The sequence below is a fragment of the Rhopilema esculentum genome, chromosome 20 (assembly GCF_057945365.1).
Source record: "Rhopilema esculentum isolate cy_ngs chromosome 20, ASM5794536v1, whole genome shotgun sequence".
NCBI lineage: Eukaryota > Metazoa > Cnidaria > Scyphozoa > Rhizostomeae > Rhizostomatidae > Rhopilema > Rhopilema esculentum.
Genome location: NC_142834.1, coordinates 4,932,136 through 4,950,477, shown reverse-complemented (window position 1 = coordinate 4,950,477; position 18,342 = coordinate 4,932,136). Strand labels below are relative to the sequence as shown.

Here is an 18,342-nt window from a genome sequence, read left to right as displayed (position 1 = left end):
GAATTGTCTGTCTTCATTGAGTTGTCATCTAGAACATAGACATAACAAAAAATTACTCACAATAACAAGAGGCACAACTTTATCCATTTTAATATCCTAGTTTTTGCCGCGGTCCTAGCTACAAGGCCTAGTTCAAAATTTGGCTTAACTTACTATACTTGAAAGTGACATCACAATTGAACTGGTCTGGAAAATTTATTGGTAGAATAAACGCCTTGAAAAAAATCAGCCCTTGTTTTTGACCTTCCTGAACCAAGCCTTTCTCCTTCAGTTACTTATCTATCTCCATTAATTTGACTTAAGATATCATCATGGAGCTAACAAACTTATCCACGTGTTTGTTGCCAGCCACAAGGCACAGTAATTCACGCAAAGAAGTGAAATAAATTATAAAAATCTTTCTACATGACTTCTTTGAAAAAATTACAGAAGAATACTGCAAAAAGGATAACTTACTGTTGCAAAGTCTTCACTGTAACTGCCACACCAGAGAAAATGCAATTCCCAGAGAAAAGAAGAAAAACCCATCCATACGTACGAAAAAACTAACATCTTTACACGCGAATGAAAAAGCTGTGCAAATGTGCAAATCAGGGGGGTGGATTTGGAAATATTTGAAAAGAAATCGAGAACGAGACAAAATTGAAGTTGCCAGTTTTTGAGTACTTTGGATTATGAGTCTCTGTTGTAGCGTCCGTCAAATGAGGCAGTAGCGAAACAGAGGCTCATGGAGTAAGTCTAGTGCTGGGCTTCGAGTTTGATCGCAGAATGATTAGGTGATTGCCGTTCGCCAGAAAGAACGAATTTTAGACACTACCTCACTGATAGTTCGAGCCATAACCATCTGGAATAGATCTCAAGGATTCGTGTTTATTAACTTGGCCGGGAATGGTGATGCTTTGCTAGGAATAAGGTATGACTGTTTGTCACAGTTTTCGTTGCGGTAAAGCCGAACTCCGTCTCTCGCTGTGCGAACTTACTGTTTCTAATATTGCTGTTGAATCAAAACAGGCTTTCAAATTTTATTTAAGCTAGATTACTCTTCAAAGACAGTTTTACAAATCTAGAAATTTTCTTGATATTTGCTGCTCAGAAGATGAGGAAATTTCAGTGTCACTTTCAATTGTGATTTGTTACGAAGCGTCAGAAAGATTTGCGAGGATCTCAAATCATGGCCTAACTTTATTTTAGGTATATTTACAAATTTACCGCGACGTGACCATGTTAATCAAGTCGGTTTCTACTTGCTGTAAACCAATTATTTTCCTGAATAAGTTTAAAGTTTGTCGTAAAGGATTATGTCAATTGTGTCTCTCGAAAATGGCCTGTGATCGATATCAAAGCGACGGTTTGTAAAGATCACAGGAGGGCGCAAGTTAATTCGTCGAAAAAGAAATCACAATTTGTGTTTCGTTATGTGTTAGAAATAAACTTTCTTGAACCACTTTTTTCGTTTTCTCTTTGACTTGGGTTGGATGATCTGGATTTCGATAATAGGAAGAATAATGCACACATTTACAATTTACTTCTACTTTAGTGGTCAAATTGTCAATAGAATTCTGTGGTCGCAATGATCACCCGAATTTCAAGCTGAGAAGAAACTCTACACCCATCGCAAACAGTGAAGAGGAAAGGCGTTCGTTGTGATAAACGATGGAGGGCGAAGACGAGGATATGGAGTGTCAACAAGACAGTGGTGATGATGGTAATTATGCTCTTTACAGTCAATCTTTTATTTGTTTTGAGAACGATTACATTGACATGTCGAGACTGAGAGCTCTCGACAGTAAGAGTGCAACTTCTGGTTATGAATGGCACCATTTTCTAAATGTATTGTCTCGATTTAAAAAAAAATTCTTATACCTTCGAAGGACTTTTAAACCTTAAAAGAAACTTAGAATTGATCGAATAATCTATCGCTGGAAGTCACAACAGACGGATATTGCTTCATCTTCAAGTTGTATTGTTCCCAAGTGATTATTGCCATTCACACCCAGTTTTACGAATTTTCTTCTAATAAAGGCGATTTAACTTAGTGAAAATCCAAAGGTAGACTAAGAGTACATAGAGAGTACATAAAGCACTGGCTTGTGCATTATTATGAATACCTAAACAAAAGAGCCTTAGGGTGCTATGCAAAAATGTCTGAAACCATCTTAAAACCTCTGTGACTCTTTCATAACCTTTTTGCTCCTCTATTTTTCAGTGCACCCAGTTCCTTCCCTAGTATTAATGCTTATTAATTAGTCATGGGAATGAACCTTATTTCCCTGGTTGCTAATAATTTTTTGTTTCCACATTCGTGGTCAAGATTAAGTTAATGACAGCAACCTGTGTTTAGTTATGGAGGGATCATGGTTGGGGAAAAATGAACAAATATTTTAAGCATGTTGGCCATACAAAAGTACACAAGCCTTGCAAAGAAGAGTGAAATAAGAATATTTTTATACACCAACTATTAGAATTTACTTAGATTATTGATCAGTTCTTTCAAAGCTTTTTAAAAGAGATATCCAAAGATAGCAGTAATGAAAAATCAAACAAGAAGCTTTATCAGTTCTGATATCACCAAATCTTGTATGAATTTGCAAAAGTTTATGAATGTGTCATTATCTTTTGTAAATTTGCATTATGTTATTAAGCAAATAATAGTATGATATGATAAAAAATATTTAAGGCTAAGAATGTCTTAGATTTTATGTTTCCTTTGAAGCAGATGCTACCAAGTAGTTTTGCCAAAGAAGACAATAGGGATACTTTTGAGGGGGTTATTTCCCTATTTTCAACAAGGGGTGCAGATAGGTTTCGAAAAGTCAATCATAAACAAGTAGATGGTAAGATCTTATACCTTGGTAGCATGTTATTGTATTTACTCAGTTTTCATTCACATTAAAATATTTCCCAGGTGTTCTAAAGTGTGTAATCCATAAAGAATTATCTCCTTCAAGTTTATTCCATATCTTGTTTTCTTATCTAATCCTCATGAGAACTGAAATTATTAGAGTCTATGTTGGGGCGGTTTAGAAGTAATATCTTGCTTTACAAATTGACTAGACATATCTCAAAATGTGATGGGGTGTGACAGGTTTCTAGATTCTTCAACTTCCTATGTTAGTTTTCTTTATTTGGTAGAGTAGTTATGCCTTGTTTTAATGTCAAACAAGAGAACAAAAATTGTTGATCCTCATTGAATAACCCAGGTCTACCTAAAAGCATTCAACAAGACACAGTACGTCAAATGCTGATTAAATTCATCAGAGTTTGAAAATAAAATTAGGCATATAACATCTTTTTCCACTAAGAAGTCCACTTTCCTGTTTTACAGAATTATATTGTTTTATTGGCAAGTTCATCTGAGTTTTAGGAGATTTGTAATAGAGTGACAATCCTTCTCATTTCAAGCACAAACAGACAGATTATTGAAACAATTGTAAGCCATTTGTATTCCCAACAAAAATTTGCTGGTTTTGCATATGCTCAGATTACTAGGACCATTATGAAAGATTTTTTTGCAGGCATGGTGGAGCTAGGTGGCTGGGGGGCTATAGCCCCCTCTATTTTTTGCTGAAGTATGATATTAGTGTTGTGACATTAAGAATTATGTTTGCTACCATAAAGGTTTGCTAATTTGTCTAAAGCTCCCTCACCCCAAAATGTGCTCTGGTGTCCCTGTTTTGTCATTTTATCAACCTCATCTCCTGTACATCCCACTGCCACAGCCAGGGTCAACATAGCTATGAATGATACCCATCTTTTTTGAGTGTGAAAACTTTTGTATGAAGACAAAGGGTATCTCAAAGCAAAATGTACAACTGTTATATACAATTGTTTTTACTATGATTTGAAAAAACAATATCATAAGTGTAAACTTATTACAATCATTGCAGGTATTTGGGACGACCTAATTTTTACACCAACAGAAGCACCAATTTATGTAAGTCATATTCTATTTGTCAGCTGTTTTACTTAAAATGGTTTAAACTTCAACAATGTGCAGTTTTCTTTTTCTGTTAAGCAATTTTGCAGACAGAATACAATGATAAATAGTTTTAAGGTCATCATTTATAATACAAATGGTGCTTTTTGATGTCCTCATCTAATGTGTTTTGTATGGTATAATTTATTCAATGTTAGTTGTTGAAATAGTAGATAATCACAGATCAAGACTAACTTTGAGCAGTTTCATTGATTGCATCAAGCAGTTTTATGGATTGCATTAGGCAGTTACTTACTGCAAAAATAAAATGTGCATTTATTTTCATGGAACCAAGCCTTAATCAAATTTTTGGATTCATCAGAATTCTGGGCTATTTTTATTCAGTCTGGAAGCAAGTTCAAGATTTTTGCACTTGAAAACTGTGTAATCTGATTCCATAATTTCAGCTCTAGTCTTTTGTTTATTTCTAGATTTTGTACACAAAGGTTTTGACTTGTTAGTCCTTCATATAAGTAGGGTTTAGATTGTTGAGAGTTTTGTATACTTCAAGTGCTAATGTAACATGTAGCAAGTCTTGAATTGTTTTTAAGTGTCTGTTTAATCACTTAGCAACACAAAACCATTTGAATCATTTGAATATCTCCACCAACCATAAAACCAAAATTGAATCTTTCATCATTTGGTTTCCTATCTCTAGTCATGTGACATTGGGCACTGTGCAAGAGACCAGAAAACAAAAGTTGTTTTCACTTTAGATTTCTGTGATTGAATGGGAGTAAATTTGTAGAAAACTGCATTTTTCTCTTTAAGATTGATTTATTTTGTTTGTTTAATGTTTTGTTAGGTAATTGCCATGAATCTCTAGTTCTGTTGTAATGTTTTGATTTGACATTAGTGAAGTTTCTAGTAATTGTTTGAAATATAGCTGTTTATATTTTAAACTCCAATCTCCAAGTAAAACTAATCTTCAAAATGAAATTTTCATGGCTAGCCACATGCTATCTCATCTACAAAAGCCAAAATGTAAGTAAATATATTAATATTGTCCAAAAACAAACCTGCTTTGTGAAGAAGGCTTTCCTTGTCTGATTTTCATAATTGTTATACTTCAGTTGAGAACAAATAGATTTTCATGTGAAGGTATAAAGCAGCAACATATCTAGGTTATCTTTTTGATAACCTTAAACCATAAATACAAACATTTTGTTGCCTGTGAAAATTTTTTGAGTAAACTTTATTTTTTGTACAGCATTTTTTCAATGTAAATGTTGTTCAATCTAAATTCTGTAAAATTCTGATCATCTAAAAGCAATTTTACAGAGCAAATTTTCCTAAATTTAATTTGGGAAATCAACAATGTAGTAAAGATAAAAAAAATTTCTTTGAAGATCAAAAATTTTCTTTGAAGTTATCAGCTTTTAACCAAATCTGGCATAAGGTAGATAGAGGCTTTGGGTTACTATGTCAAATTCCAAAAGCACTCTTTTGGTGATGTATTTAGTCCAGTCATGCCCTGATGCACTAAATGACATGTTATCTCATACATACTTGTCTATTTTTCAGGGTGGTCAAAGCATTTTCATTTCATGTGGAGGTCATTTATCACCACTGCAAAAAGATGTTGCCTATTATGTACTATTTGAAGGAACAAACTTGCGCCATTTAGCATCAACAAAATTTGTTAATCCTTTCACTCTGCAAGCCATAGTACCAGGTTGGAGATCAAACACATTCTATTACCCTGCTTTTTATGATTATTTGCAGTAACATTGAAATAAGAGAACTGAAACATATATAAATAATTTTGATCTAAAATCATGTGAACACCAAATTTTATATTGGCCTATACTTGGTTAAATAATTTCAATGTGAATTTCTTATCTAAGAGCATAATGCAGCCACTTTTTATAATTAAAACATGTCGTTAGGTCAGATGAGGTATGGAGTGTTAAGTCTTGAATGTAAGCATTGCGTCCAGTTTCTTTCAAGATGAAGGGAAATACTGTCCTGTTGACTTGCAAATGTGTCAAATTTTGCGGAGAGTTGTAAAGAGGCTTTTGTGTTTTATTATTGACTTAAATCACGCGTATTTGACTTTTCGGCAAAATCTTATGAGAAACCTATGTCTGCTAATCAGCTTTACTGATAAAAATTTAAACTCGCCTTGAATAGCTGGTACGGTTTTTGGCGTCTTTTATTTCGTTGTTGTTTTTATTTATTCCGATGTATTGATTGTTTGTGATGGCCTATGAGCCCTTTTTGCCCGCGTTTATTTTTTTCAGATCACGATATTGCGGAGACTGTTGATCTGTCTGTCACGTACAAAGCTAATGATAATTACACGATGAGGAGCAGGACAACATTCACATTTACTCTTGATATGACAGTTCTGCTTGCGCAGTCGTTAGCAATGAATGCCTGCAATTCGGCTGCACTGAAGCAGCTTGAAGCGATGTATAGCTCACTCTTGCTGGTCACTGCTGACGAGCTGGTAGGACTGGATCAAAGACTGACTACTGCATTCTGTCAGCTAGAATTACCAGTTACTTGGAGCTTAGCAAATAATCAAGGTGAATCTTTTACCCTATCGCCAAAACTGCATTTAGGCCTTTCACTTGACAATCTAGCTCTTTCTTTCCGAAAATATTTTTTTAGCTCAAAATAAACAAATTATATTTTAACCTTAGACTTTGAAAAATCAAAGTGCAAGCATGATCACAACTTGGCAAGACCGGGATTCCCTTGAAAAGGAAATCCTCTATCAGCGCTACTTTTTGGAAATAGCACTTTCATAGTTATCATGTAAAATATATTAGAAACAATGACTTTTGCAAAGGATCCTAAAAAACAGATCGAAGATAAGTCACATTTAATAATATGCAAATCGCTCTGTTTCTGGAAGGCAGATACAATATACCTCGCCTTTTATTTTACCCAACTCCACAGTGACTTATAGAAAGCTGAAATGTACTTTATTAAATCATATATTTGAAAGTAAAAACACTGGAAAAGACTTTAAAGATTCTATAACCGTATAATGAAAATTTCGAAAGAATATTTGCAAAAATAAAAAACTTTTTGTATCTTTTATGGATTGTATTATCCATGTGTTTTAACTTCATTCCAGTTTAGATCTCTTTCGTGTTGGCTACTGTGCTCCGCATTTGTTCCTATCCGAGTTTTCTTGGCCTATAGGATACGGTCCTATCTTCAAGAGGTATCAATTGGACATTAAAGCACTTTTGCAAATCCTTCACATGCCTTACAGTGATGCTCTGGCTCTAAGACAGAATAAGTCTTGCCCCGACTGTCTGTACGACTTTCCCGACACCTTCAAATAAGTTCCCGATGCTTGACCTGGTACATTTACTGGATAACTGGATTATCCCTGAGCTTTTGGGAATGCTTTCATCATAGTTTCATCGGCTTAAAATACCGTGGGATATTTGGGATTGCTCTGTATATAACGGTCACTGTCGATTCGATCTTAAGCTTCCAAAATAAAAGGCCTGTTTTCCCCTTCGGATACTAGTTAATTTTTCAAAATCTGCAGCTGCTTTCTTTTATTCCTGAAAATTTTCAATAATCAAGGTATCTCACGTTTTTTGCAGCATCCTGGACTTTGCTTCACTTCTGTGCCAAGTATGGTTTTGTAAATTTAGCAGAGTTACTGTGCAGGAATCACGACACTGCCGAGGCGCTGTTGGTTAAAGACGAACACAGCCAAACGCCAATGGACATTGCAATCACAAAAGAGAACGTGGAGCTAATGGAGCTTCTGTCAAGGTGAGCTTGCTAATTAAGATAGACAATTGCTTCGTTCAGCGCTTTGTTCAAATACACAATCCCTGCCAAAAGTCGTGGAAAAATAATGTCAGTGTTCAGGAGAAAATTCAGCCATCCTCCTCTCCCCGAGCAATTTTGGCATAATAGGAGTGAAAGGGTGAAAAGAACTTTTGTATCACAATCCTGAACTTTCATTGTGGCTATCTTTTCAAAAATGTCTATATAATAACGTTCAACCATCAAAAGGATCAATTTTGTTTGTTTTTCATAGCAGTTGCTATTTATCAAATTGTTAATGATTGTTATCGACTTTTTTCAGTCGAAATCTTTGTTTTTAAAATTAATTACATGCTTTTGGTTGTTTATGCAGAGGTTTGGCCTACCGCTATAATTGTTACTCTAGGTCTTTGTAGCGTGTTTGTTTAGAATTCAAATATACTCATAGGCGGACTCTTAGAATGTCACTCTTGCCTACTTCAGCCAAAGTTGTTTTTCCTCTCGCTTAGAATCTAATAGAAAAGGCCTAGCTACATTTCAGAAGGCTGTTTAGCGTTTTGTAATCAATTTTGTTCAATTTCATATATGATTCATGTGCATTCATACGAGAATTTCCATGAAATGAATCTAGCAGGTATTTTTAAATCGACTTATCTTAAATCCAGATTCCTTGAAAAACGGTGTTAAGATTTGGACCCTTCCCTAATGTATTTAGGGGCTTTGGCTAGGGCTGAGACGTCGTGTTACATATGCGCCAAGAGCTGAGCTGTGTAACTATTTACGATGGAATGGTATTGAGAGGCGTCCTTGCATAATGATTAAATAAGTATACAAATATCAGTGACTTCATCAAGGACTTTATCTCAGTTTTCTTCCCCAGGCACAATAATGCTTGTTACACTTCTTTGGACCAGAAAGATTACGACAACTTGTGGGTTATGCACCTTGTTGCCCCAGGCCCCTGATTGACTGAAAGTGAACTGTTGGTCCAATCAGAGCTGATCCTGCCTTTAATCAGCTGACCGTCCGCAGAGCACTTTGAGGCTATCTTTTTTCATATTTAGCTGCTCTTGATTTTAACAGCTTTTGGTTAAATCTCAATCGTATCTACAACCCCGGACAGAACCAGTTGATGTTTTCTTTCGGAAAATAACCTTTCCCCTCCCCCGATTCAATGTTTATTGCATCTTTTCGAAGCGCAAATGATAGAGTTACCAATCCAAAATTGATTGGGGGAAAGGGGGATTTTAATTTACAGGGGCAACGTAAAGTAGAAAATTGCAAGAAATTACATTTTGTCTGAACAATTTAGCCCGGGATTGTAGCTAGACCAACTTTTTGAAATGTGAAGAAAAAACTCACTGAATATTTTATGAGCAATAAAAGCTAGTAAAATGATAAAAAAATTAAGATAAATTTTACAAAAATCTTTTCACGCAGATTTTTTATCACTTTTTCTTGAAAGGCAGCCATTGGGATTGGAGTTGATGAGTTAAAGTAAATACAGAGAAAAGGTGCCTTGCAATTTCTCTTTTACCAAAACTAGACCATTTTTGCCCGAAAGGTAAAAATGCATTCTTTGAAAGCATATTTTTGCAGTATATCGCAATAAAAGCTTTTTTGTTGAAGAACTTCTGTATTGTCTGAAAATTCTTGGTCGATACCGTAAGCGTCTTGAAAGCCCTATTGTAAAATGGACTTTGTAATTCAAGGAAAAAACATCTTCAGAAAGCTTTGAAGTGTTACAAATGCAATTAAAGCTTCATTTCTGCCCTCATGTGAAGCTGCTTTTCATATTAAAATCCTGGAATATGCCAATAAATGTAATTGTTATGCTCGGAATTTCGTATCTGGATTTGGTTGTCTGGTAGCGATGGGCCTAATTGTTATCTGGTCTTTGCTATTTTTGTTGCCAACCAGTTTCATCCTCAGACACTTTATTCTCTGAATAAATATGGACGAATTCTGGTCAACTTTAACACATTTCGATGACTGGGTCATTGTCGACACGCTTTTGTAAGTAGCTTTTGCTGTTTAATACAGTAAAAACTTTCTTTCCTATCGCTGTTGACGTTCAAGTTCTATTTCGCCTACGATCGAATACCGATCGCCAGTCTGCAAATTTGTCTGTTAAATATTACCATTAAAATTTGATTTTATTCGCATTAGTATTGAGAATATATGTTTCTAAAAACTTTGTTTTCCCCACTTTTCCTGAGAAGCATCCAAATGAATCGAATGTCATACCTTTTCTCATTCTTTCTATACGCAAATTTAAGCCAATGTCCATTTTTCAACCATTTCTTTGCTCTTCCATGCAAATCTGAAATCCACTTGTCATTTAAAGACATTAATACCAGTAAACTGGTAACGAATTATGATGAAACACAAAAAAAATTAAATATGTAATGTAACATTAAATAATTTTGTTTAAAATAATACAATATCATAATACCTAATATGATTTAATATAATATAATATAATATAATATAATATAATATAATATAATATAATATAATATAATATAATATAATATAATATAATATAATATAATATAATATAATATAATATAATATAATATAACATAATATAATATAACATAATATAATATAACATAATATAATATAATTAAGGTAATGTAATATAATATGATGTAATATAATATAATATAATGTGATATGATATGATATGATATGATATGATATGATATAATTTTGTATAATATATATATAATAATATAGGTATAATAGTATATAATGATGTACCTGATACTGCTGATACATAATAATACACTCTTAAAACCTTGCTGTCTGGGCTTTTCTGCTTCTCCCATAATTTTAAATTTTAAATAATTTATTTTTTAACCTTTATTTTGATTTCTTTCAAGGAAAGCTTTAAGTACAAGATAGCTCATAGACGGATTGGGTCGATCCTTGACGCTTTTGTAGGTCATTTACTTTTTTACGACCCAATTGCAATCCTTGCGATCCCGTGACCAACTGGAAACGTTTTTATCAGGCAAATGGCATCATGTCGAAGCTCTTTTGTAGCGTGCATAGCTCTTGTCGGCTAGTTCTTGCGTTGGCTTACGAATCATTTGTGACGTCACAAAATATGTTCGTGAGAGCAAACAGTTTTGGCGGTCTAAAAGGTATATGAGCTTGTTATTGTTTTACAGGAAACAATGGAAACCGCCCTCACATTCAAAAGTATTGAACCAAGAACTGGGTCATTATCTGATATAATTTTTCATTAAAAATCCCGCGTCAATACGTCTGTTTACTGTTTGGGTGTAAAAAGAAAAGAGCCTGAGTCATTCTTTGGCGACCGTTAGCGATGAAGTATAATTTTGCAAGTGATATTGAAGTAATATTGACATTGATATATCAGTTGTTATGGTTTAAAAGTAGCAGTGGATAGAGGCCTAGTTGTGTTGGTTTACGTGGAGTTGATACATATTGTCGTTAAAACGTAGCTTCTGCTAACATTGGAAATGTCTTCGCGTTGGTTCTCGGTTTTATGCAAGACTGAACTCTGGTGAGATAAGCCGTTCTTTGTCTGTTGTTTGTATTTTTCATTCAAGAAGAGAATCCTTCTTCAAATATTGAATCACATTGATATCGATAAACTTTCTCCATAAATCTAAAGCCTAACAGATCCAAACTTCTTTGCCTTTGCCATCAATGAGAATGATCTTGTTGTTTGTTCTTTAGTTATAAGCTGCTAATAAGTGTTTTCACAACTGCCCATTGAACATCGTTTAAGAGTCCCAATGATTTCCCAGTATGGTTGTCGCATTCAAGCAAGTTCCTTGTTGACAAAGAACTCCAACCAAACATCATCTTTAAACAATCTCTAAGGAAAGCTTATAAACCAAGTCAAATGCCTTGAATCTTAGACAGTAAAATCGAAAAACCAGACTATTTACTTTGGTAACAATATTTATATGTACACCTTAGTTGTAAATGTCTTGTTTTTGTTTGGAGTAGGCATTGCGAATTTTTTTAGTATCAGGATTGTTGCATTGCCCAGGTCATGACTTAACCGAGTCATCGTAGCTTTTTTAATGCCGTTACATTTCCTTAGCATGCCCATTATCTTATTTTAATTTCTTATGCGGCAGGTGGGGGTATTTGTGTACTTTTGTATTGTATCCAGGTAATTATGCTGGCCGCTAACGGTGCTGGTCTGTTTTAATTGGCAAAAAGTGGATTCCGGTTAGACCGGGAGATTGTCTGTATTAATTAGACGTGGCGTGACAGGCATTCGGAAAAGAGAGTGGTGGAGGAGGAGTTGTGGGTGGAGATGAAGGCTGCGGAGGAAGATAATTAGAGACAGACTTCTAAAAGTCGCTGATAAACAACAACAAAAACCTGAAAATAATTCCCACTCATCGTTTAACGATGTTTATGTTTTTGCAAACATCTCGATTCTTTAGAAAATCGGGAAGAAAAAGTTAAAGACTTTAATTGCGATAATCATTACTTTTTATTGGTGCGAATTACTGTATTTTAATGGCTTTGTACGCAGAAAAATGTTCCTATTCTAGAAAAATTCTCGTTATATAAACAAATAATGAGTTGCCGTCTGTATTGTAAAGTAAACACAGCCCTATTTCCATGCGATGTATTTTGGATTGATTCACTGTTTCCATGGTTGCGATATTATAGGCTTGTTGTTTCCGTGTTGAGAAGTGCCTAGAGTAGAGCAAACTTTTTAGACAGTTTTCGTTTCTTGTATTATTTTTTCTATATTATTATTGTATTATTGTATTTTTTCTATAAAAGCCACCCTTATGAGAAACAGCAGGCTAAGATTTGTCCAAAAAATAAGAACAACATAAGAAACAAGGCAGGCTGAAATATAACAAAACTCAAGAAACAATACCAGCAAAAATTAAGGAATAACAACAGAAAAGATGGAATCAATGAGCAAAATAGCATAAATTATTTTATCAAGCACAGGTTAAGTCCAAACACTACTATGCACAGGAAATTCCATTACAAATTGAAGGCTGAAATTTTGCGAAAAAAATAATAACAACATATGAAACAAGGCAGGCTAAAATGCAAAAAAACTCAAGAAATAAAATAGCAGCAAAATCAAAATAGCATAAGAAACAAAATAAGAAATACGTGAGACTGAAATTTTGTGAAAAATATGAAACGCCAGGCTGAAACTGGAGCCAAATGTTTTTTTAAAAATTGGATTGAAATTTCAAAATTTGGTATTTATTTCAGTGAAGCGAGTTAGAAGTTATGCATATACAATAGCCTGTGTTTTCAATATATATATATAATTTTCAAAACTCTCTAAAATGTTTCCAAGGGACATATAAACCATGCTTGGCTGCGAACATCTGCGTTATAAAACATGAATTTACCGTTTGTAAAACCTGTTGTTTATAAAGTTGCTTGAAGAAGGATGTCAGAATTATTTGCGAAAACGGAGCAGGATTTGAGAACATTGGTCATGTCGTTGGTCGCGGGCTCGAGGTCTGCTCTGGCTGTTTCATACGCTGATATTTTCTCTGAAAATTGTTTGTATAAACCCCCCCCCCTCCCCTCCCAGATTACTTTAGAACCGTAAGTGCGAAGTTTAAAGTATTATCGATTTTGTCTTAGAGATCATGATTATGATTGCAACCAGCTGCAACCAATTGCAACCAATTGCAACCAATTACGACTTTGTAAGCTAACACCAACCTTAGTTGTCATCAAATACACAGATTGGAAACAATTTTGCAAATATAACTTTAATGAAAGTTCAGCAAAGAGACTAAAATTTATTTTTTAATTCTTCATCTTATCTATGTTCGTTTTTAGGGGTTCTCACGAAAAGAATCCGGATTCGTGCGAAAAAGAGGAAACAAAGAAACCAGTAGTGAAACGAAATAAGCTCGGCACAACAACAATAACAAATATCATTGCAGACGGCCAGAGAAGCATCGGTGTGTGCTTATTCCTTTTTTGACTTTAGTGATCAAACAAGATTTCCAATGATAAAACTTTTTCAATCTACCAGCAGTACATGCTACAAACGTCAAACTGACTATATCTGATTGAACTGGCAGTTTTAATTTGAAGTTCGCTCACAAAAAATGACAGAGGGGTAGTTTTCAAGTTTCTCGGATATTTACTACTCCACTCAATATGTGCTAAAGTTTTCTGTAAAAAGCAGCTGTTCTGTTCTGTAAAATGAGTATTCCAAATTTCTTAGCAGTTTCTTAATCTTTCGAGGTAACAGAAAACAAAAGGACGAAAAATTTACTTACTTCCTTAGTTATGCGGAAAGTTATTTGATTTTTCGGTGCAAGACAACTTTAAATAAATAAAAAAAAACATCCAACCAACCACGTTGAAAATTACGAGTTTCTTAAACCATTGCACAGAGAAGGCATTATTTGCTCAGAAGAGCACGAACTGAAGAAGCATTTTCGATGCATAAAGTTGTCGTTTTTGATACTACATGATTTCTTCTAAATAAGGTTTACCACTAATTTTCAAATTTAGGTTTCTTATAATTTACCATTCAGTACTGGGAGTTTCTTAGCTACACATCCGCGCCTGTATTTGAGTTTTTATAGAGAATTTCTTATAAGGTAAAAAACATTTATCGTCCTTATCCAAGGGGAAAAGTTATTATGATTAAATAACGACTTTGTACACGAATGAAAGATAAGTATGAAGTTTCGGGCATAACTCAACACGTTGAACTACAATGATTATCTAAGGGGAGTTTGTATCATTCATGCCTAATCTGCAAGTCAATGGTGTCTAATGAAAACTAGACATTTTCTCCTTTGTATCTCCTTGTAAAGGTTTTGCCATTGCGTTATCGGATTTGATATAAGAGGATTTGCTTTAAATCACACAGTTCTCAAGTGATTGACCTTAGGATTTATTTTAGGCCATTGGTTCGGAGATTTCCCTCTTCAAATCTTACTAATCTTTAAATTCAAATTTTTGAGCTCTTATCTGTCAACAATACTAGCTTTTATATCTGCTGTTAAATGTTTTCACAAAAAATATATCACATTGAATCACGTTGATTGGGTTGTTGACATAAAAGAAATCCAGCAGACATCTCGCCTTACCTCTATCTGTCGAAACCTGCTGCCCCAGGGTCTGAAGTTCCTAAGTGCCACTTACCTACACAATGCTCCATCATCCTTTGATGACAATTAATCCTGCAACTTTAAATACCTCTTCCTCTCCTTGTTGTGAGAAACAAGCAAAGTGTTATTGCTATCCTTCTTTGAGATTGCAGCCTTTATTCAATTGGTGAATGGTATGCTATTTTTCGTGAATATTCTTTGATACCAAACATTGATTCGAAATAACTTTTTCACGACCACTAAATCGATTGTTTGTCATTGTAACTTCATGAAATCATTTGATCATTTTGGAGTAATTTTGTTGTTGTAAATGATGCACTAACTTTTAGATTATTTATAAATAGTTAGAAAATATTCATTTGACGAAGGTTTGTCGATGCAAGTACCCACTTTTAATCATTATTACCCTGATTCCTCCATATGTTATCCTCAATTTTTATTTTTCTACAAAACATCCATCTATTGCAATCAGAATTCTTTTTTGGGTATCTTCTCCAAATTTTTAAAGTGTGATACGCCCCTTCATTATGTTTTGCTAATTTTTTTTACTATTTCCTTCAATTTCAGTGTTTTTCATATTTATAGAACATAGCGAATATTATTACTTTTTGTCAATCGATAGAAAAAGAAATTGCTTCTAACCTTGTTAATGACTTTCTAAGACAATTCGCAGTCTGTGAAGATCATTTTCTGATATAGTGACAAATATGAGTCCTCTGCAGCAGTCTTTAGAAATGAAAATTAATTCACATTCTTGAAAACTATTATTAATATTCTCTTGCAGAACAAGATGTTCAGTTATTAGAAGACTTAAACAAACTTGCTGTTGAATCCAAGAAACGTGAGTTTTCTCATCCGCTTTGTCAGGTTATTTTGTTCTGTCAGGTCATTTTTATAATGAAGACATTAATTTCTCTAGCGTTATTTTAAGTGTACTTTTTCTCCTTTATTGGATCCTTCTAAAATGTCGTCGTTATCAAGATGTCAGAGTCTCTGCTTTCTGTGTAATATTAACTTTGATATTCATGTTTGAATGTAATAGTTCTCCTCTGTATGGCAAAAATAACACATCAAAACTGCTTCCACGTTTTAGGATCTCTCTTAATAGATGCTCTCTTTTTTGGTGTCAGTTCATTTCAGGCATCTTTAATTTTTGACTGCACCAATTTTCGGTTGCCCTTCTCCATTTTAATTTTAAACTCTGTTAGAACTCGAACCCCCAAAAAGTTCTGTAGATATTTCATTTCAATTCTAAACTTCCGTAATATTTTACGTGAATCTATAACTAAAGTCATTCGCATCCCAAGCATATTCTCTAAATTAGGTTGTGCCGCATTCATATTTACAAACACCTCCCTCTCTCCACCCCCTCTCTCCACCCCCTCTCTCCAACCCCTTTATTCTAACCCTCTCTCTCCAACCCATTAGTAGGAACCCTAGCTCCATGATTTTAAAGAAGTTTTTTCAAGCTAAATTTAAAAACATATATATACTAATGTAATGAAATTAGTTCTGAATTGCTCATCATTTTGCTGTTATGTATCGGCAATTATTACAAATCTTTACACTACTGTTCCCATCAGAATTGGCTGTGGCTGTGGGTTTTCTTCAAAGAACTTTTATCCAATTCCCAAAATTTTTGTTAGACTGCAAAACTCAATATCGCCAAGTCGCATTGCGTTTAGTGCCTCATTTGCAACCGTTCCATATTTCCTGAATTATTATCATTCGCTTTCCAATAGTCATGTGTATTCCTTAAACTTCATGCCAATTTCCCTTCTTTTATGTCGTAGTTTTGCTTTCCAATAGGCCTTCAGCCATTTTAAAATTCCTCTGTTTATTTTCTCTCTATATTAATAAGTTCCACTATATTAGTTACATTCTTTTGTAAACAAATTTGCGAAGTCAAGGTTAACTATATCCTGATTTAATTGAAAACTGTAAACTCTGTTGGATTCCTGCTTTCGTTGGTTACAATTATTCTTTAAAGAATTCCGTAAATTAACGAAATTTGACCAAGCCCAGTGCAACAGGAAGCCCCAGCTGGGATATTTTATTTGCTGTGTGGTCTTAATACTTTTCCTTTATGCTTAGATAACGCCATTTTACTCAACGAATAACTTATTTAATCTCAAGAGGATTTTGTGCTTCACGATAACGGTTGCGTTCTAGATGTATCACTGAAATCAAACTGCAAGCCAGAAGGCGCCTTCTCCCACCCGCTAGGTATGGCAACGCTTTCAGGTTTCTTTATGAATTGAATACTCTAACCAATCAATAAAATCATATTTTTCCCAACATGTCTTTTGATACTCAAGATAAAAACAAACTAGGTTTTTAATATGAATCCTTCTCATTGGATAGTTGTTTTTAGGCTATGCATCATGCCTCACACGTAATGCCATAACGAATCAGCTTTCATAAGGACGTTTCTTTAGCTGCTAAAAACTCTTTTTTAAATTCATTTCACTTTATGATCATTGAAAGCTCAAAAGTATCTTTGAGACTAAATCACGTCCTTTTATTCCTTTAATTTCTTCAAAGTTTTCAGCTCATGCGATCTTTTGTAAATTTTAGTTATAAATTTATACGTATTATTGAATAATTTTAGTAAAATACCTTTAGTTATGAATTTCTATATCCCACATTTTGTAATTAGTGATACAGTATAATCTCGTTATAACGTACTCGGTTATTACCTACTTTCAGATATAACGTACTTAATACGCTGGTCCCTTAAAGTACGTTATAACCGGATTATACTGTACATGAATATAATATTTGTAAAAATATATACTATTATAATATTTGTATGTATTAGTTTTTGTTTTGCTTTATTTTGCAGCAAACAGTTTGCTAAAGTTGCGTGAAATTAATCTTGAAATACAGAGATTACGATGTCTAACTCAAACCGAGAACCTTCAGGTAAGTCCAACAAGGTTTGAAAGATACACGTCCAATAAAGATTGTCAAAGATTGAATTCAAGTGGCTAAATTGTGTTGCGGAAACAGAAATAAACTAAAATTTATTTCAGTAGAAAAGCGATTTTCTCAAATTTCTAACTGTGAAAGACTGTTGCAGAAGTAGCCACTAGACCAAAACTTTAATAACAAAATTTTGCAAGGCTTGTGTTTTTATTTTTTGCTTCGTTTTATGTTTGCAGTGTTTTAAACTTTGGCTGTTTTCAAATAAAATATGTTTCTTCACAACTTATCAATTTTAATCCATATTTATTCCCGCTTGAATAAGCATGTAAATTTTGTTTTCAGTTCTCAAATTGAATTCGCACCTTTTTTCGCGTAGGTTGACAAAACTACTGAAGAAAGAAGAGCAAGGAGCTACTCGTGCCCAGACTCCATAACTGCACGGAACACAGACAGGATGGGTTTGTATAGTTTTAGCTATGTTTGTGTCTTACCCTGGAAGTTTCTGAAAACAGTTCCCGGCTGACGTAGGTGGAAGAAATTGGGTACATCGTTAGCAAGCTACCCGCTTTTTATCTT

At 34.0% G+C, this 18,342-nt stretch overlaps 1 protein-coding gene across 3 annotated transcripts in view; it reads left to right on the top strand.

The window, feature by feature from the left end:
• The first annotated feature begins 747 nt into the window (after window positions 1-747).
• LOC135687524 (uncharacterized) overlaps window positions 748-18,342 on the top strand; it is a 53,313-nt gene continuing 35,718 nt past the window's right edge. The window contains exons 1-11 of one of the 3 annotated variants that reach the window (XM_065204098.2): window positions 748-913; window positions 1,538-1,705; window positions 3,888-3,934; window positions 5,501-5,651; window positions 6,220-6,507; window positions 7,549-7,723; window positions 13,547-13,671; window positions 15,623-15,679; window positions 17,011-17,064; window positions 17,684-17,763; window positions 18,143-18,224. In XM_065204098.2, coding sequence (XP_065060170.2) covers window positions 1,654-1,705; window positions 3,888-3,934; window positions 5,501-5,651; window positions 6,220-6,507; window positions 7,549-7,723; window positions 13,547-13,671; window positions 15,623-15,679; window positions 17,011-17,064; window positions 17,684-17,763; window positions 18,143-18,224 — 1,111 coding nt within the window. In that variant the 5' untranslated portion in view covers window positions 748-913; window positions 1,538-1,653. Of the gene's footprint in view, window positions 914-1,537; window positions 1,706-3,887; window positions 3,935-5,500; window positions 5,652-6,219; window positions 6,508-7,548; window positions 7,724-7,749; window positions 9,737-11,061; window positions 11,259-13,546; window positions 13,672-15,622; window positions 15,680-17,010; window positions 17,065-17,683; window positions 17,764-18,142; window positions 18,225-18,342 lie in introns of those variants that run through there. The other 2 variants (XM_065204099.2, XM_065204100.2) reach the window with 2 other exon arrangements.